Here is a 21226-nt window from a genome sequence, read left to right as displayed (position 1 = left end):
CTATGCCGACAATGTCCACTTGTTTATGTCAGACCCAACAAAGCACTGACACAACTCCATGAAGTGTGAATGACAGTTCTGTGTGGATTATTGAAAAACTTTCACTTCCTCAAAGAACAAACTCAAAGCAGACTTGTAGGGTCTGCATTACATTTGAGTGACATGATGCTTCTTCTATTGCAACTCCTTCGTGGTAGGTCTCTCCATACGTACAGTCAGACCGCTACAGATAATCCAGAACAAACACAACACAACACCTGGCCCGAAAGAGCACGCGTAAGCTCGCTGCCCATTTCCCCATTTGATTGAATCTGGTACGTGTATGACTACAGAGTCCCAAATCATAAGCCAGACTCTTCTCCTCTGGGCTTTCCAGGTATTGGGAAGAGCTACTTTATTCAATTTGATGATCCTCGCTTAATATTTACAAAGACAAAAGATCCAGCTTTCAGCACTTGATTTACATGGATCATGGAAAAAAAAAATATCATCATTTGTATTGCCTCCCCCATTCTCTGTTGGAAACACCACTGTTGGCAAGTGGTGTCTCTAGATGTCACTTTGACTAGAAACATCTGCTAAATAAATGTGTTCTTCCTGGGAGGATTTGTAGTATTTTTTTTCAAGTTAAAATAAGGTTATTTGTCATATCTCCTGGTCTATTTTTATAATTTCTGGCATAAAACACACATGTTAAATGCTCTTTAATATTTGTTGCAGTGTGGTGTCCACACCAGCTACAAGCCATAACAGACAATGAAAACAAAATTTCAGTTTTTAATTCAATCCAGACTGTAAATGCCATTTAAAAAAAACTTGATTGCGAGAACCCCAACCATTGTTTCCTGAGGCAGCATGATGACCTATGAACCCCATCTATATCTTGGAATATTGTCAACTTTACGTTCATACTCAGACAGAGCACAATTACATCCAACTCTGATTTTTCTATATTTTTTTTTTTTTTACACATTTTTGAAGAGATGACTTACCTCATAAACATTTAGAACAAATAGTGCCGATGGTATCCACAACCACTCACCTTAAGAAATAAATACTTGATTTTACTAATCCAAGTTACGTCATGAAATTTAAGCTTCTTGAAGTGATTAAAGAGAATGAGTTTGAGGTCCACACGTTTGGTGTGTTTGCTCTGAAAACCACATGGAAATGTTGTGACCAAGTCAGCGGGTCGACCCATGTTTTCCATATCTCAGTTCAGATAATTCCACAACAATTCTTTTCCTGGTTTTTGGTTCTGTGAAATATTGTTTGAAGGCCATCATGTATCACTCAGCAATGAAAACACACAACCTTTTGTAGTTCACAGGAATATCTTTTGTACACACTAGTGCAGCTGCAATGGATTTTGATAATCACAACACCAGCACAATGTTTAAATACCTTATAAAAATGTGATGCCATGTTAAAGATTCATTACATTTTATAGACCCAATAAAGTTGTGAAAGGTTGAGGGTGTTACAATGGCACACACAATACAACACTCTTAGTGCATGTGAGGCCATATAGACATAAAACAGTATTAGCTTTGGGCAATGTTAATGCCTGATTCACCTCGTAAGTGTAGTAGATAGCGTCATGAAACAAACCAGGATGTTTGGTGGGACACAAAATAATCCAGGACTTAAACCTAATTGCTCCTTTCCAATGTACTTTGTTTTAGTGTGTGCTTTACAATACAGTATGTTCCTTTAATACTTACAGAGTGTGCTTTCTACGTTTGCCAACCACAGTGCATTTTAACTGTTTCTTTACAGGCCCATGTAGATCTCGTTTGATCCAAACACATTGTTTGATATGTATTGACTAGAAAACATTTTTCACATTGTTCAGAATCATAGGTAGTATTTTCTGATGTTCCATTGCAACTTAAACACACTGGCACCCTATGAATAATACAAGTAACATAAAGACACGCACGCACGCTAATGCAGAGTCACCAAGAACTTTGGACTGCGTAAGAAAGCTGGTATATGTGGAGCACCGCTGCGCCTCTGCAGTCGGAGCTGTCCTTTGCACTGCCGTGGACTGAGGGTGGGATCAGGCTCATAGGGCCTGATCTACTAAAGCTTTGCACATAGAAAAGCAGTGGAGAGAGGTGATACAATGCTCGATTCAATCCCTCCACGGTAATTTAATTCTTAGAGGGTTAAGTGGGTCTGATGCACCCAAACCCTTCATTTGAATGCTGTTTTTGTGTGTCTTGTCACTCATGACGTTATTCTTAGTAGATCACCCACCAAATGCACAAGAATTGAAGGCACAACCTATTTGCTTGAGCATGCAATTTAGCAGGCTTGATGTAGGATCTTCGTAAACATGCATGTGCATGTGAAAATTCACCCAGTGAAATTCTATAGTTTAAGCAGTTATATCAAAAAAGCAAGCATTTAACTTTTAGCATTTGCAATTGTTAAGTATACCATCAAGGTTTTTTTTTTGTGCCAGTTTAGAGAAAGACTCAAACAAATGTTAGTTTTGTGAAGTATCCATTTCTGCTTTTTTTTGTGAGCTGTATGTTTAAATGTGCATATATCTTGACATCCTTTTGAACTGAAGCCTTCATTCTGTCTCTCACCGTCTCTCTCAGGTGACAGTGACAGGTTGGTATGTCTGGAAGACGGACTGTGGTCTTTCCCAGAGGCCTACTGCAAGATTGAGTGTCCAGAGGTTCCAAGCTTATGCAATGCCAAGCTGCTAACAGCAGATTGTCTGGCCTCAGGGCACGACGTTGGCTCTGTCTGCCGTTACAAATGCAACCCAGGCTTCTATGTATTAGGAAGCCTCAAAAAGAAGTCACCCAGGTAGGTGTTGTGGGATCACGAGTTAGTAGACAGAGAGCAACAATGCTACTGGAGTTTGTGAGACATTCGCTACTAGGTTACTATTATTAGTATACGGCACCTTAAATCAAAAATGTATGTTGTGAATAAATATATATGATTTTAGGGGATTCATTTCTTTTCTTTTACACAAGAGTTGTGCAATGTCTTTGAATACTTGCCTGTATAGAGTAATTGCAGTGTTTAAATACCTCCCTGCGTGATGGAGGAAATTCCTTCTTTTCCTTTATTTTACAAGGGTCCCATTACGCACTGCTTAATAGAGTTAGGATCTTTGATTCAAGATATTTTTATGCAGCTGTATAACAACGTATCACATGAACACCCAAACCCCAAAAGGCACAGTATTAAATAAAAAGTTGACATAGTTTTAGGAGGTATTTTTCAGCATAACTGTTTTGGACTTTATAACGCAATCGCATGAGGATCTAATAAAATATGTACTGCTGCTAATTGGGCCTTGTTTTTAGTTTGCCAATTGTATTTACTGTGTAACTCCTCATTACTGCAAACAGTTCCCATGTTTCTAATGAGGAGAGGGTTTCCTTAAAGGAGACACAGCCTCTGGGCTAAGACTGTATTCTTCTTTAGGTAGACTCAGATCCTAATAGTTGTATTTTAGTCGGTACTAGTTGCATTACTTGTTCAGTTTTTTTCACTATACTATCTGGTGTTAAATTGCAAATGGCAGGCATTTTTCATCAAATAGGCAGTAAAGAAATATATTCATTTTATAGATTTGCCTTATATTAAATTTCCATCCAATCAGGTGAAAAACTATTTACTTAAAGATTAATTTACAGCTGGATGTCTTTATGAGTTACGCTTTCTCAAACATTAGTGTAAACAACTTAATAACCCCCGATGCTTTATTAGTCCAACATGTGAAACTAAACAGCAGCAGCTATTAAAGAGCTTTAAACACGCTTTTTATTCTTACCTTTGACACATGTACCCACATAAATATATATTGCAACACATACTGTTGCATTTACACACTACATGCCCCACACAGGAGATCTTTTTTACTGTAGAATGGGCATTCCTTTGTGCTCTGTATGCCTCTTGTTATTGAAACAGTAAAAATAAAATGAGGTTAACAATAGAGAGGGTGAGCAAGGGTATAGGTTTGACTCCAGTTTTGTAATAAACCCAAACACAACACATCGGGCTATGTTTTTTTTTTTTTTTAATTAACACATGCCAATAGTATTTGAAACAGGTTTTTGGTGCACAATACATTTCCAAATGTAACGTGAACATTGAAAAAACTTGACTGAATTTAGACCACTTAGGCACACATGTATTTACTTTTCCTCTTCAGGAAGTACTTCAAGTTAGAGTGCCTTGAGGAAGGGCAGTGGGAAGAAAGTGGATGTGAGCCGATATCTTGCCCGGCCCTGCCTGACGTATTTCAGGGCATGTACACCTGCACCAACGGCCTGTTTTACGACACCCTCTGCACCCTGCAGTGCCCAGACCCTGCGGAAAACGTAAGATCTCCACGTCTGCGTTAACAGTGAAAATTGACTGAAAATGTGTTCCTGAAAATTTTAGGAGTTAATTCTGAAAATGTTTACATTGAATACATTTGTTTCTATAACATCTACTTTTTGCAATTTCACCCCTCCATATATTTGATACTTCTGTATGAAGTAGAAGCTACACCAAATGTTCATGACGCTCCCATTCAATCCTAAACGATCATTAAAAAGTGTGAACAAACAGTAGTTGTTGCTTCAAGTCACGCGTGACAACTCCATATTTTAATAGGAATGTTGTTGTTTTTTTGACTTGTGTTGGAGAGTTAAATTCATTATTGTGCAACAGCTCAAACATATACTGTAAATAAGATGTTTATGTGATTGTTTCTAGAAGCAAATTCGCTGCACGAAAGATGGAGCCTGGACAGCAGATTTCAGCATGTGCTCCAGCCTGCAGGGCTCCTGTTCTACCCCTCCTGACCTCAACTCTGTGGAGTACAGCTGTGACCATGGAGTAGATGTTGGTGAGTGTTGCATGGAGCCTTTACACATCAAATAAACAGTCTTGCTATGTCCTTTATATTCTGTGCACATTAAGCAATCATAGTGGAGAAGCAACTTTTTGGGGGGCAAAAACTTTGCTTATCCTCTGATTTTCTACTGGTAATCTAAGTGTATAAAGTGTGGATCATGTGAGGAAACTGGACCATTGTAAACTCATCGAAACTGCAAGCACTATTTGTCAATTGTATTATCAATAGGATGCTTTTGTAACTTTTAAGCCTTAGAAATGTCATCATCTGACCTTATAATGGACCAATTTCCTGTGTGTGGATCACTGGAAGTGTGACAGTCAATAATAACTGATTCACAATAAATTCTTACTTATTGGATTAAGTTTTACTAATTTATTTACATGTAATTTTCAAGAAGGAATAAATCATACAAAACATTTTGACTTGACTGCATGTTGCTCACTTCATTATATGGTGGATAAATATTCTCCCAACTTGCAGATGGCTCAGGTACTACGATTTTTCACCAGGTCAAAAGTGGTTGATTAGTTTTAGAGAGTTTTTCTAAAAGCATATTTTTCTGTTCGTATACCACATTTAGTTTATGTTGACAAGTGATATTTCTCAAACATTTAAAAGTACTGCACTCTACCCCCATTTTACTGTATGTGAAAAAATAGCTCTGGTGAAATTTTGTTTGAAATAAACAAGTTAAAACTGTCAAACTGTGAATCAGGAGTCTGCAACTTTCTGTGTAAACTCCAATGTCCACACCTTGTACATTAAAGGGGACCTTGTTTTGTTTTTTCCTTCCCCAGAAGAAAGATATGGTCTCATAATGTGACTGTGAAAACAAATGTCGGTCCTTCCAACATTTGTAACTCTCTGTCCACACAGACAAGCTCACTAACAGTAGAAGCCTATCACACAACTGGTGGTTGTCAAATATTTGAACCAGACCACAGCTGACAGTAATGTGGTCTGTGTTCTTCCCACCGTGTGCACATGAATAAATTCAACAGATGCTAATTAGGTTTTGAGGTAAGCGCATTGATTTAATTTGTGTTTGGGCCCCCCCCCCCCCCCTTCCTTTCTCCTGCAGGTGCTGTGTGCTACCCAACCTGCATTGTGGCTCTGGACATGGATCTGCATGATCCGGTGGTTCTGCCCAATGGCACCACAGCTGACTCTTTGAAGCACTGGATGCTGCCCACCAAAGTCCAGGTGAGTTGCCTCAGGGGAGGACTCATATTTTCACAAGTTTGGTCATTCTCCAATATTTCTATTGCAGTTCATTTAAGGTCACTTTTGTTTATTTCCCAAATGAGACAAAACCACCATGTGTATTTAATTCCTGCATGATACACTTGATTAAGATACTCTATGTTTTACATATGCATGTTGACGTTTACCCAAAATGTACATCGTGAACCCTTCAGTTGACTTTGATATACAAACACAACTTAACAGTAAGAACACTTTTCAACTCCACAAATTGAAAAGTCAAACAGAAGCCAACCAAGTTTCTGTTTTCTATTACAAGTTACACAAGTTGTCTTGCCACACATACACAAACATGGGAAGGAGAAAATCCTGAGCAGCTCCTTTTCTCTTCTTCTACAAAGGGAAACCTTTTGCTGACCAAGGCAGTTTTGTTTGCTCATGTGCAGTTCATTTAGAAAGGTTAAATCAAAACAGTTTTATGTACATTGCATGTCTGTTTTACCATTTTCAAAACAACACAATGTATTTTCCAACTTCTTTGACTTTTGACTGATGGGTAACTCTGCAAATCTAAACTGGTGTGCATGCACAAGATACATGCTTCCCGTTGCATCTGCTGCTATTTCATTTACTCTTTTTTTGTTGTCTTTAAACTTTGAACGTTAAACAATTTTCTTACTTTCAGTTTTTTCCTTCCCAGTGTGTCGGTGAGTTAGTATCTGCTCTATCAATCCAACATGCTGTTTTTATTGGGCTTCACAATAACTTGGAACACTTTTTTTGTGGAGCAATGCTGTAGGGAATTTCCCCCTAGGATTAATAAAATCTATTCTATTCTATTCTATGGTCACTTTATTGTCAATCTAGTTAATTTTTATCGGATTTAGAGAGGATTTTGTTCCATTTACATGAAGATTGAATCACGTGATCAGATTGATGTGCAGGTTTATATGCACTTCATTCAGTGGATCAATACCATCACTGTGATGTGGGCCATTTGTGAAATGTGCACATGATTGTTAATCCAGTCTAAAAGATAGATTTATTAGCTGGAGTTCTCAAGCTGTTGTGTTTCTTCTGAAACTGCAACACCAAAGAAAGTTTCTCCTTGTTCAGGAGCATTTTATTTTGGCAACATGGTCCCGTTGTGCTTTGCGGCCTCCTCTTTTCCCCAAACAGTGTGTGAAGCCTCATGGGGTGAGGTCACGTTATAGGCATGCACCCTAAGCTCAGACAGTGGGAAGCAATGTGATGTGCCATTTATACGGACTCTGATCGGATCATAAACTTGAGTTACACCACCTCATTCAGTCCAGCAGTAACGTTAAACTGATGGCACAATATGGTCAGACACTTTAATTAGATTGTTTAATTGGATTACTTACCATCCATCTAATCACAAGTAGTACTGACCATGGACACCTGAATGTTAAAATTATTCCTTGGGATAGATTTAAAACAATGCACAGTTGTCAACATTTAAAATGTAGAAATCATTGGGTGAATCAACACTTTTTTTGCGTGTAGATCTCTACCAACCAACATCCATTTGAATTCAAATATGTTGCTTTTTGTATTAAACACTGTGACATGATTAAAATATGTTCCACCACTAGTTTAAACATACCACATTCAGATTTCAACCTCAGGAATGACTCAAGATCGAAATCTTCCCGTCATGCTCCCTAGACTGTTTTTACTTCTTTCGCTTGGAAATGCAGCCTTCAGTCCATTTCTGAAAGATACATTTCAGCCTGATGTTTATATCATAGTATATTTACACTACTACACCTGAGAGGAGATGAGCAATGTGGTCAGACTTGATAAACTCGATGTACAGTAACTTTTAGTGTTTTGTCAAGATGTAAGAACTATAGACTAAAAATGAAGCTAAACTCCATCAGTATAAAGTCACGTTGAAAGGTCACAGGCAATTTACTTTTGCTGTTTTTTTTTTTACAGTGATGCAGAAAATGTCTTATGCCTTTACCTTTAAAATTTAACAGTATTTTCTATTATGATTTACGTAAATTTTGAACTTTGGTTTAGCAAACGTCTTTATAGACTAAATAACTGTATATCAGCTTTAATGCATAAACATTGAAACTTCAAGGTTGAGTGCAATGAACAAGATTCATTTTTCTCATTAGTGATTATTTCGCTTGTATTTTGACTTACTGGAATTGATACATTACAGCTTCCTTCAGAGATCACTTCAAATTACAAGTATGACATAACAGATACTGTTTGGAAACGATCATAAAACAAGACCCAAAAAAAATACACATCACATTTATAAAACAGTTGTTTTTCTCACTTGCTGCCATGTGACATTTAAACATGCAGCGAAATCTGATCCTTTGACAAACAAGGCTCTGACTTTTTCTTTTTTTTTCCCCCCACAAAAACAACCATCAGGATAAATAATGCATTCAAGCATCTGGTGCTGTGAAAACTCATCGACTGACTCATCTGTAGGCTAAAAGTGAGGTGGGCTCAATTTACAACCGAGACAGTTTATATTTTGCAGTTATGGACGTGCAAATCGATCTACATTTTGCCGCCATGCATATTTGAATAAGATTCAATAAACCATGACTACTTGCTTATTTAAGTATCTGCAAAACAAGGCATCGACTTGAATTTTTGAACATTTGATACATGTGTTTTATACATAAAAAGAGCATTCGATATCAAAAGGAGGATCAATATTTTTTCAAATCAAATGTTCAGAGTCGTGAACAGAGATGAGTTTTCCTTGACGAGGGTTCATTTAAAGTTTACAGCAGAGCTCGGACCCTTAGTCTTGATAGTTCACAGATACATTGTGACTGAAAAAAACGTCTTTCAAGCTATAATTTTGCATCTCAAGACCAACACATGGTCAAAAATTGTAAAATAACAGATTCTTCAAATTAAAACAGAGGTGGCCACACTCTCTGCATAACTGAGAATACCTACGTCCGAATCCTCAGTCAAACTCCATCACATATTTTTTTGCATTCGTCATCCTACGTCCAAATGTGTTTCTTATCAGATATCTGACTGTATCATTGGCACAAAATATATCTTTCAACATTTTTTTTTTTTTTATTCTCAGCATAATCACACAACAAAATTCACTTCATGCGTGTGTCAGTGCGTGCTTGTTATCTTTCAAGTGTTTCTATGTTACTGGAAATCATAGGTAGATAGCGAGAGGAAAGTTCTCAGTTGACGTCAAGCCTTTCAAGAATTACACATATCTCTCGCACACACAGTGTATACATGTCACGATGAAAAAAACCTGTTGGAAGCTCACATCTGAGTTACAGCGCTGTTGTTTTGCTTCAAAGGTGGGTCATGTTACCCAATATCATATCTGAGGAATCGCTTCTACGTTAATGCTGTTGCAAGCACAGCTCTAGTTTCGTCTTACTTTTTGGGTGGTCAGTCAGCCAGCCAGGCAGTTAATCCGCCCTTGCCAAGGTCGAATAGTTGGATGGAGGTCTGGTTACTTGCGCCATATCTCTGACACTGCCTTGTGATTTTGAGGCATTGTGTTATCTCAAATACTTCAGAATCGGGTCTCCGTTGCTTGGTCAGGCTGGAAATCACAGGGGAAGCTCCCCTTTCTCCGTCAATATTTGTTAGTCAATCAGCTGTCTACCAACCTCCTTTGTAAAATCCTGGGGTCAAATAAGTGACAGAAGACCACCACAGCCTCGCCCAATCTTAACATAAGAAGTGTTATTTGTTTTCTTTACCAATGTTTTCTTAGAGGACAAATGCATAAAAAAAATTCATTGAGTTTATAATTTATAGTAAATACCAGTGAAGACAATAGAATGTCTATGGATATCATTCAGGATTAATCCAACACACTACCTTGTGAGAAATTAATAATGCAGTACAGTACATTGTTTTGCAGTATTTAGCTCCTGTGGCTGATTAAAAAAAAAAGTGCATGTGGAATTATAAGCCACCAGCTGCACAACACACCAATAATATTACTGAGAAAACAGCACACCACTGGTTTAAAAAAAAACCAAAACGTCATGGTTTTATTTGACAAAGAGCATTTACTTATAATAAATACTAGAGGGTTGTAACTCCCCTGATCTGATCCCATTTTAATAACAAGAACAATAGTGCATAAGCACATTTGCTTATTAAGAGGTATGTGGAGTGGACTGTACATAATGTGCAGCTCGGTTGTCAATGAAATCAAATGAAGGTGGGTGGGTGACATGCTGCCCTGGCTTGGTGCCAGCTGACTTCTGCACATTCCAGACTATGCTCGCGTATAGGGAAGGATGGGGAGGATGGCTGTCACAAAAATAGGGTTCAAGAACAACGTGCACATGATGGCTTAAGTTGCAAAATAGTTGAGGTGCTTTAATTTACAAAAAAATTGTGCAAAAATCGAATTAGTTGGACATCCAGTTCAACAAAACAACAAAAAGTAGCAGTATTTTCCCAAGGCTTCAGTCCTTCACAGGTTGTGCTGGTTTGCCACTCTCAGTCTAACTCTTTCACACACATGCAGTCCACAGGCTTTTATGATTAGCCCCTCCCCTCTGGACCTACCAGCTCCATAAACTTCCTGAAACATTTTCCCTCAAAACCATTAAAATAAATTAAATGCATTGGGAAGAAAAATCCTTTTCAAAAGATCAAACGCATTCTCACGCATATTCTCCTTCATGTGCAGCAAATACTCCTTTTCACTTCAATAAGGAGTGAGGGAGAAACCCCTGACCAATTAACACAGCCGCTGCTGTTTTGAGATGATGGACATTTATATTAGTTCCATTGTTCATTTGAATATTTAATTGTTGGCAAATGTTTAAACCAGGAATCGAGCTGTGACATGGACGTGAAACAACTTTCCATTTTTAATGTTCCCGTCTGATATCTACTTTCAGCTTTGACATGAATCCACCGTCCAACAGGAGAAACACTGCAAATTGAAATTAAAAGCATTAAAAAGATAAGACACAAACTTTCTCTTTTATTAATGAAACGGTTCAGAGAAATGTATTTCTGAAAATATTGGAAGCGAGAAATAAGCTGTGCCGTTGAAAAGTTAAAACGCTGCTTCACAGACGTGTGCCTGCCGTGAGGGGGCGTGGCCTGCGAGTTCAACGTGGAGTATGAACTCTCCTGCCGACAAAAGCATTTTTTTCGGCAGCTGGCTGACGTCACAGCCGAACTTTTCTTCTTGTTCCTATGGGTTCTTCTGGGAGTATGCAGGGGCCTTTAGACATAGTGATGGGTCCATGCGTACTGATCTGAAGTGGTCCAAAGAAAGTGGTGAACCAGCTAATTTATGGATGTGGTCTCGGCCCCGCCTCACAACTGACAGGACTTGAACATCAGCAACTGACAGTTTGGTACCAGATACCACAGCACATTTGGAAGGTGGTCAAATCTAAATCTTCTAAACTACTACATTTACGACATCACCAATAGGTTACTTCAGTTCCCAAATCTGGACCAAGATCATGAATTTCACAGCACTCTTAGGAACTCTATGCTGCCATACTAAAGTTCCTTAACTTCAGTGTATTTTTTCATCTTTTTGAAGTTGCTGACTCCCTTCACTGCACTTCGAAAGCCCACTTACACTGATTATTTTCAACATTGGAGACTCAGAAATCTGAAAAAACTGAACTGAAAATGTTTTTGTGACTGACTATTATGTTGTTTTTTTTAATGGCAAATGCAGAGGTCATCCATTTCTTTGCTTAACCAATGTCCTCATGTGTTTTATTTTTCAGAGCATAGTCTGCTCAGGGATGATAAAGTGGTACCCTGACCCTCAGCACATCCATTGCATCCCGTCATGTGAGGTAAGACTGAAAAGAGCCAAGTAGTCCTGCATTAAACTCAGACGTTTTCTCTCCTCCAGCGTGTTCATCTGCTTAAGGCGGCCAACAGGAGGGAAATACAGTTTTTCCCAGATATCGGTCTCACCCAGGCCTTTTAAAACTGTGAATGAGTGATTTATTTTAGTCAGAAACGGTACTGTATTTGGCCAAAGACAAGAAGACTTTTCACAGCAGGGAAGAGGACCAGATTTTTGTTACATTTTATGCTTTTAGTGCAAAGGGATGCGAAAAAAACATAAATTCTAAGAAATGCAAGATTTTGGTCAACATACCAGCATTTATCCTTCATACCAATATGTCTGGTGGCCTCTGTAGAGCTTGCAAGCACACTTTGATGTAGGTATTTGTATAAATCTGTTCTTGCATAACAAGTCTGATACGGGCTTGTGTGTGCTATGAAAGTGTCAAAGTCAGAGAGATCGCTGTTCTGCTTTCATGTTTTATCGACACGGAGACAGGAAATACTCAAACCTCTAAAACAATTACAGCATTTCTGGGCAAAACCACATTAAGTGTACTCTCTCAGCAGGAATACAAAGCATGAACCAAAGCATACTGTATCCTCGTTGTCATCACTACCCAAGATACCAGAGCATGTGTGCAATCTGCTGCAGATTTCATGTTGACAAATCACAGGCAGAAACTGATATTCTCACACTTTACAAGAATCCTTTTCAAATCTTTCCAAATACTCTTTTTCCCCCCCCTCCATATCCTTACGTCACCAATTGATGTTTTGTTTTCAAAGCCAAATGGATTATCTGATAAAAGAGAATGAATTAATCACTGGTTTATGTTGGATTAAGATTAATTGTTGAGGTGGACACAAGGGTCATAAATCTTTCTGCTAAATTTAAAAACACCTTTGCGTGGCTGGGAGCGCTCACCGATTCACGAAGGGAGTGGGATGGCTAGATGTTAAGTGACAGGTAGCAGGGTAAATTTTCAGGTGAATTTATGTATATTTGCAAAGAAAATAAATTTCACTTTCACAGGAAAAAAAAAAAAACCCAGCTGGATGTGTTTAGCAACTGACAGTACACTTTGTATTTGAGACAGGTCATACGAAATTTAATACGATACAAAAATACAGATGCGGCTAATAAATGACTGTTTCCGTATGAGGCTATTGTTGAACTGCCCAGTCAGGTACAGTATAAAGAAACTGAACAAGGACAGAATATAAATCTACTTTTTATGACCGTCTATTAAAGGCCAAATCCAGATATGTACCTCATGCTGCGTGACCAAGATGTTTCTTGCAGTATCGAGCTACACATATTACAAAAGGTAACCTCCGCACAGAACCTCATGTTAATTTGTTTTATGATTTAGCGACCATGAGTTCTGCTCAGAATTGTGCTTCATGCAACTTTATTTTCAGGTTTCCTGACATTCCACCTTGCCTAACTATGAGAGCTACTGTTTGAGTGCGTTTACTCTCAGTTCTCAACCCGCACACCAACATTGTGAATTTATGGATTTTTTTTTTCTCCCACTAGTTATTTTCATGTTGTCTCTAGTCCTTAGTCGTTAACTGTTGAACACTTTATCCATCTTCTAGTCCTTCTCGGTAAACTCCAAGGACAGACAATGACATGCTCTTACAGGCAATTTAGCGCCATCAATTAGATTGAAAAAGGGGAAAAAAAGAGGGACTGTGCCTTAGAAGATGGATGTTGGAAAAAGATTGGCTGTATCAAGGTTTGAAAACCGCTTCCTGAAAAAACTCCAACAGAACCTACAGTTTTGTGTCTTTTGAAGAGTATAGGTCGTCACATGATCATGAGGTTCATGACTAAATTAATATCTGGTATTGTAAATGTCATGTGCTACAAGTTTCCGATAAATCGGGTGCAGAAAACCAAGAACCAACTAAAATGTCCAACCTTTGTGTGCTTTGGTTTTGTGGTTGGTACTTTTTTTCTACAATCTTGAGATATTCTTGTTCGGTTATTTCTAAATTAGCCATAGATGTGATTGTAGTTTGACGTTTTTAGTGTCCCTGTGATGGACTGACTGCTTGTCCAGTCTGCTGGACCACAACTTGTATAAAGCGGCGATACAGAACGGATGGACAGATCAATAAACTCTGTACCAAAACATTCAACAGTGCCTCTCGTGGCCACTGTAAGCTTAACACTTGTGGGCACCTATAATATTTCATGTGTCCTGTAGTTTGTATCATAAGTGGAATTTAGTTCAATTTGCAAATTAGAATCCACTTCAGCTCAGTAATATTTTAGCAGTGACAGTAAATCATCCAAAATTATAAACCCAGATAGTTTTTATTTGGCTTCGTCCGCGGGGTTCAGAAAAGGCTGGAACTACCGATGGAACACATAAACTGTTGATGTCTCACGGTATTAAAATATTCTCCCTACCTGCCAGGGCTACATTTTCCCTTTCCACCTTCCCGTGAATGTTGCTCGGCAAAACAGTTGCTTATGACCCACTCCTCCTTGACAACACAGTAAATTATACTAGACCACATGTGCTGCATATGCTTTATGCCAGATCTCGTCCAGATGCCAATTCTCTCTTTCTTTCCCAAGGTGTGCCTTCGTTTCTAAGCTTTCTTGAAAACCTTCTCAGCCTTCTCCATCTCCTCCGCCAACGTCCAGCTGCCACACCGAGAATGTGTAAAATCTTTCGCCTGAGAAAAGGGTTGCATCATTGACAAAGTACCTGCTGTCTTTATAGGCGTGTGTTCATTGCCTGGTTAAATTGTTTGCTGGGGCAGTGAGAACACAGAATGTAATAAGGAAGTACAACAGCAAGCCATTAAATGCACTGACTTATACATCACTTCATATGAGACATCTAGGCTCGGAGGACATTGAAACCATTTGTCCGATGCAAAATCTCCATCATCACATCACAAAACGCTGCATTTCATCTTTCCGATCTGAAGCGAGTCACAATTAAAGCATTAAAATAATAAGCAGTAAAGTTTGAGGTTAGGGATAGTTGTGTTTATACGACGGTAGCTCTGCGTGAAGCTTGATGTAAACAAACAGAACACCTGCTGTGAAACGAGTTGCAAAAACCTCAAGTTTGCAGCTACACATTTTCCCTTGTTATATAAACAGTTCTGTTCAGTCCAATTTATTCTGTAACACGTACTGTAATTGATTATTTAAAGACAAACACAAGAAAAGCAAATCAAATAAATGTGTTCAACAAAGGCAGCCAGAAGAGGAAAGGTTGTTAGTTCAGAAAACAGACAGTGTGACTAATAGTTTACATGGAGTCTGTTTAAACGTTTTGTCATTTGTGTTGCTCGAAAAAGTAAACAACTATAATTGTTTGCAGTCAATCGATTCATTGAGTTGAATCCCTAAAAAAAGATAACAGTTCACAGTTTATTCAGATTTGTTAGTTTAAAATCTATATATTTTAATATGTGAAAGTATACAAAAAAAGTACTTAGAAAGCACAATCCACAGTTAGCAGTTGTATGTATTGATATATTGATGTATTTGCTTCCATTAACTGACTAAAAGACATTAATCTTTTGTGGAATGTCAATGAAAATAATGTTTTCATGTGCCAGTTTTTACTCAGGCTTGGACTGCATTGTTTTACCAGTAACTTCCATGAGCTTATTACAAAAACAAGTATACATTTTAATACCCTCCTTGATAAAAAATAAAAATGAAAAATTGAGAGAATCCTAATATACTGCCAGAAATATATATGGATGTTATTGCAATTTTCACAAATATAGTATTACAATATAAAGGAATATCAGAATTTTGGGGGTTCAATTTCACTCTTGGATGTCATTCATTTTAAAGTTTTTGTTCACTGTTTCTAATTTTACTTCAAAGATTAAAATGGATGTATATGTTAGAGGACTTACTGTACATGATGCCAGACACTGCCGTAGGTGGAACAGGGGCTCATATTTATTCCAACAAAAACAAAAACGACAGTCCAACTGATCCAAATAGCAAAGGGTCCAGATCACAGGAGATAACAAAGAGTTTCTGGAGAGTCCAAACGCACAGAACACAGACGAACCAGAACACACAGAAGATGGCCAACATGTATACCCCAACCACCAGGTGAAGACAATCACACACTCAGGCACAGGTGAAACACATCAAGGCAGTGAGCAGCAATCAGACACGAGGAAGGGGAAGTCATGGAGCCTGGAAACCAGAGTCAGAGGCCACGAGTCAGTACCTGGGTTTCTAAAAAAAATTGATATTTCCCCCTCTCCGTTTAAAAAAAAAATCCTCATAGATACGGACCCACATATACACCTGGTTCAGAGCTACTATGAGCATTCCAAACCTGTAGGGGGCAGTGTAACGAGAAGCAGGAAGCCATCCAATCAGGATCCTGGAAAATAACACGACGTCACAAATTGTGACGTAAATATACGCCTACCCCTCTTTAGATGCAACCGGAGACACAGGGTTTATCCAGATCTCCACTGTAGTTTTCAGGAATCATTGTTTGTGGTGAGTCGGAGCTGCGTTTATGTGTAAATGCAGAGAAATATCACAGTTTTTTTCAAATACCCGGGTATGTCTAATGTGGCCAGAATCTCAAAATTCTTACTCTCTGAGTCAGTATTTTTAAATATATATATATATATATATATATATATATATATGGACTAAAAGTAGTAAAAAAAAGTAATTTCTATACAGTTCTCATGATTGTGTGTTTTGAAAACTGGAGATTTTACAGGTGGTTTTATTAAACTTCATGTTTTCGATCATGTTTCAAATTACTGATTTGGATAACAACATGATTCATATTCCAAATACACGAGAAACATGGTCCACTTTTACAGGATCACATACTTAGAAAAGTGCAAGAGTTTTCCAATCCTGATCGTGGAGGGTCACAGTTCAACATATGTTCAACATCTCCCTGCACCAATGCATCTGACTGTAGCACATCTCCCATTATCTACCGAACTCTCTGCAAAGCTTAAAAAGGACGCATTCATTAGATCCAGGTGTGTTGGAGCAGGAACGTGAAGACCACCTGGACTAGGCATGGTCACATTTGAGTTACACACACCGGCCAAAACATTAAATATACCCGGCTGCTTATACCATCAGAACTGTCTTCGTAGATTCAACAAGGTGCTGAAAATATTTCCTGCACATTTTGGTCCATGTCCATATATGTCAGCATTGCACATTTACTGCAGATTTATCAGTTAAACATCCATAATGTGAATTTCCTCCATCCCAAAGGTGCTTATTATGACTGAAATCTGGTGACTACGGGGCGTGTTCGAGTCTGGTGAACTCACTGACATGTTAAAGAAAGATGTTTGAACTTGGTGACATGGTGTGTTATCCTGTTGCAAATATCCATCAGAAGTTAAAAAAGAAAAATAATAAATAACCCAAGAAAAAAAATGAAAGTCAATTATTATGTTATTATGGCTCATATTGCTAAATCACCACATCAACATACTTTCCTTGAAACTACCTGAACATTCCATTGCATTTCTCAGGAAAAAAAAAATATACAAGTAATTTTGAAGAGGAAAAAAAAAGTACAAAACTTACTTCACACTGAGATCTTGGACCCGGGGGTTAACTTAATAACATGTCTAATATCGCAAGAATGATGCCGATGCGTTGTGGCAAGTAAACTAAATATATTGCTTCTTGAGAGAAGTGTTTTCTCGAGAATTCATATCTGCATTGTTTATTGTTCTGGCAGGTGCTGATGACAGTGCATGTTCCTCCTGAAATACCTAACGCTAAGCGATGGAATATTTTTGTAAGCAAGGCCTGCAGTTGGCCGCTGCTTCCGTGCGCGTTTCATTTGAAAGGAGTTGCTGTGTGAAGATAATACACAAACCAGCTGACCTTTTAATTACCCATGAGGGACGGAGGCGTACAGCCAAGTCTTGCTGCTTTAATACTCTTCATGGATGTGTGTGTTTCTTTAAAGAGTAAGGTGCATGTTGCCTGGAGGGGAAGGTTAAACCTAATTAACCTCAACATGAGCTCTGGCCTCAGAGTCCACGTCATGTGGGCAAAGGTTTGGGTCTGGTAGCAGCTTTCAGCAAGGAAAGGCAAGTCAGTGAAATGCAGATTAAACCTAGAATAAAGGTTTGGGAGACTTCAAGTTAAACAAGGCTGAATTATGTCTCACTACCTTGGAAGATTAAGGCAATTCAAAGATTTACATACAAGTAGTGATATGAATGAAGCATCTGGTGCAATTTCTGGTAAAGTATTTACTGAGAAACAGAACGATTAAATAGATTTATTTATGCCACGGCCATTTAGTCGGGAAAAGCACAGGGATTCGTCAAGAAGGGAGTTCTTTGAAGTGGAGAAAAAAACCCGGCAGAAATCTCCTCAGCAGCTGCTCTCTCCCCCTGTGCCGCTTAGGTAAAAATCTTAAGTCTTTGAAAAGTCTCCATCAGCTTGTTGGAGAAAGCCAAAAGTATCTTTGGCATATTGCTGGCATTTCAGGGAAGCCCTAAAGGTTTTGTGGAAAGATTAAAAAGGCTTTCATCACGACGCCTTTCAGTTTCTGTGTAACTTAGATTCCACAAATTTGCGTGCCACTCTAGAGTTTTCTCGGGGAGGACTCTCACACTGGCCAAGGCATTATAAAAACAGCTTGAGGAATTGTCATAAACAAGTCTGCTCAGTAAAATGGATCACGCCAAAACAGTCATCAAATGACATCTGTCTGTCTATTCACCCGTATTTAAACAAAAGGCCAGACAAAAGTAACAAAAGCTTAAATTAGATGGATTTCAGATCACTGAGATGTAAATCTGTTGTTGAATTTCATCAAACACATACATTTCAATATTGTTTGGTTATTCTCACTGGTGAATTGTTCAGCGATGTCTCACATCAAAAATGGCCAAAGAGGCCATTTGACACTGTAAAATAAGACGCACGTTTATTTACATGTGCCAATTGAGCGCAGTGAAACATGTTTACAATGCCGTACATAAGATAGGAATTTTTTTCAACGCAAGGACAATGGAAGATTGTGTGGGTTTTTTTTGGGGGGGGGATTTCAAACCTGTGCAGGAAAACATGAAGTTATCGAAGTGAAGAGTATCCGTTTTAAATAAAATGCAGGTAATTCAGTGTAAAAGGAAACCATTTCCTGTCCTCCTCCTTGTTTGCTGGTCATGTGCTTAATCATTACACTTGTTTTGTGAGAATGTGTGTCTGTTTAACGTAATACTCTATTTGACTATGTCAGGTTCAAACAGCAGCACGTTTTAGTTCATTGACTGAGGTTGAACGTATTGCTAGTTTTGGGTTGTGTCTTACCATTAAAGGGAAATGGTGGGTTCAGACTAGAAGTTTCATCATATTTCCAAAATGAGGACAAATCATATGCTCAACATGATATCTTCATGCCAATAAACCATCGTCAACATGCACAGGGTCAGGTAGCGGACACATACAGATGCAGAGATTTTTATTCATTGGTCATGTCAAGAAAGAAAACATAAGCCTGGCAGTACATGAGAAGTACTGTAATAATAAAAATAATCTTTAGAGACGTAAAAGTCTGTGCTGTTTGCTGTGCTCGTCTCCTTGGAAAAGTGCAGATCTTGATATTTGCGTCACTGATAAGATTAGACAACTAAGGACTAACGTAAACCTCATTCAAGCGTCGACCTAACCTGAACCCATTTCCAGTCTCTTTTAGACTCTTACTATAAACAAAATAGGGAATAAATTCTCATAAAAACACTGATTTATATCCAATACTGTCAGGCAGACCTTGTGATCGTCTCCCTCTGCTTCCAGACTATCCCAAACGATCTTTTCTTTATGAAGGAAAAGAGATTTTTGCATGCTTTTCAATTGTGGCTCTTTAATATTTTGGCATCACTCTTCTGGCTTTTCTCTGTGAAGGTTCCTACAAGTAAATGGATATATACATTCCTCACAACTGAACCGAACAGAGCAAAATAAACACGCAAATACTTCAACTGCCGTCAAACAACTCCGAGGACGAGCTGAGAGACAGCTCGGCTAGGCTGACACAGTCTCATGTATCGCGTAACTCACGGGAAACAATGTTGAAACGCGTGTCAGAGAGTTTTACGTCAGCAGCCGTGTCGGGCTGCAGACCGGCTCGCTCGGTGGCCAGAAGCTCCGCCGTTTCTGTAAACCGTGTCAACGTTGCCACACAAAAAGCTTTACTGGTATTACCGAACGTACGACTTGGCTCGGGCGTGGTTTTTTATTTTGCATGAATATTTGTTTTGATTTGTTTCGCGGACATTTCGTCCAAACAACTTAGTCGCGTGACAACGCGCGCCGCTTACTGAAAATCTCTGTTCTGGGAAGCCGCTGAGTCATTTTATTTCCCGACCTTTCAAGCTGCGTGAGGTAAAATCATCATTTGGGGGAAAAGGATTATGTCTTTACCAATAACACTGTTTGTTGTTTGTGACCTGTGTTTAGCCTTTTGGAGGGGACGGCTGGTGTGACACCATCAACAACCGAGCCTACTGCCAGTACGACGGAGGAGACTGCTGCCCGTCCACGCTCTCCACCAGAAAGGTAAACAAACAGTGCTACAGCCTCGGTGTGCAGTTTACAAAGCCCCGTTTTACAAAACTTTCTTTGTTTTGTTCATGCGTCTTTAACAAACACAACTTACAATTGGAATCCACTTATCTTAGGGAGTATTACGAATAGGTCCCGCTCCCGGATGAAAGCTGGATTGGATTCTTTGTTTACTGTAGTAGAAATCTGTCTCTTTTGGCAAGAGCGCTGTGCTGCTACGCTGGAGACTTTTACTGAGCAAACAAACACAGATCCCTGCTCGTCTCCCCTCCCTCCCGTTAAGGACTGCACCTATTCAGTCTCCCTCATCTGCACTTAAAACAACAGCGGAGACTCCGGCCTTCTAACTTTCCCACTCGTATTGTAAATAAGCGGGTTTTTATCGCCCGGCGTTGTTACTCGCTCACAGACTTTGCAGCGCGGCAGACGATTCAGGACTCAAGACATCGGAAACGGCTCCAATACCGGATAGCAGATGTGAATGAGAATCCTTATTATTCTGTTGGTGTTCCCCGATAAACTTATGTTTTAGTGGAGATGAGAAACATATTTGTGTTGTTCTTCAGTGTAGGCCTTAAGTTTACGAAACCGAACCCTGCCTCATCGGTCAGAGGAGTACGTTGGATTTCTTTGTGTTTATCCATCCTAACATACTTTCCCCCGGTGACAGCTTGTTCGTGCTTGCTACAAGATGCAAATGTATCGCATTACACTAATTGCTC

At 38.9% G+C, this 21226-nt stretch overlaps 1 protein-coding gene across 1 annotated transcript in view; it reads left to right on the top strand.

Moving 5' to 3' along the window:
• pappa2 (pappalysin 2) overlaps nt 1-21226 on the top strand; it is a gene marked incomplete at its 5' end in the record, with an annotated part of 65943 nt that overhangs the window by 39131 nt on the left and 5586 nt on the right. The window contains 6 exons of the mRNA XM_080459212.1: nt 2613-2826; nt 4190-4358; nt 4741-4873; nt 5967-6088; nt 11851-11922; nt 20400-20498. Of these exons, the coding sequence (XP_080315338.1) occupies nt 2613-2826; nt 4190-4358; nt 4741-4873; nt 5967-6088; nt 11851-11922; nt 20400-20498 (809 nt within the window). The remainder of the gene's footprint in view (nt 1-2612; nt 2827-4189; nt 4359-4740; nt 4874-5966; nt 6089-11850; nt 11923-20399; nt 20499-21226) is intronic.

The sequence above is a fragment of the Lipophrys pholis genome (assembly GCF_963383615.2).
Source record: "Lipophrys pholis genome assembly, chromosome: 1".
NCBI classification, from domain to species: Eukaryota; Metazoa; Chordata; class Actinopteri; order Blenniiformes; family Blenniidae; genus Lipophrys; species Lipophrys pholis.
Note: the sequence above shows the minus strand (reverse complement) of the source record. Positions and strands in the feature narration are given on the sequence as shown.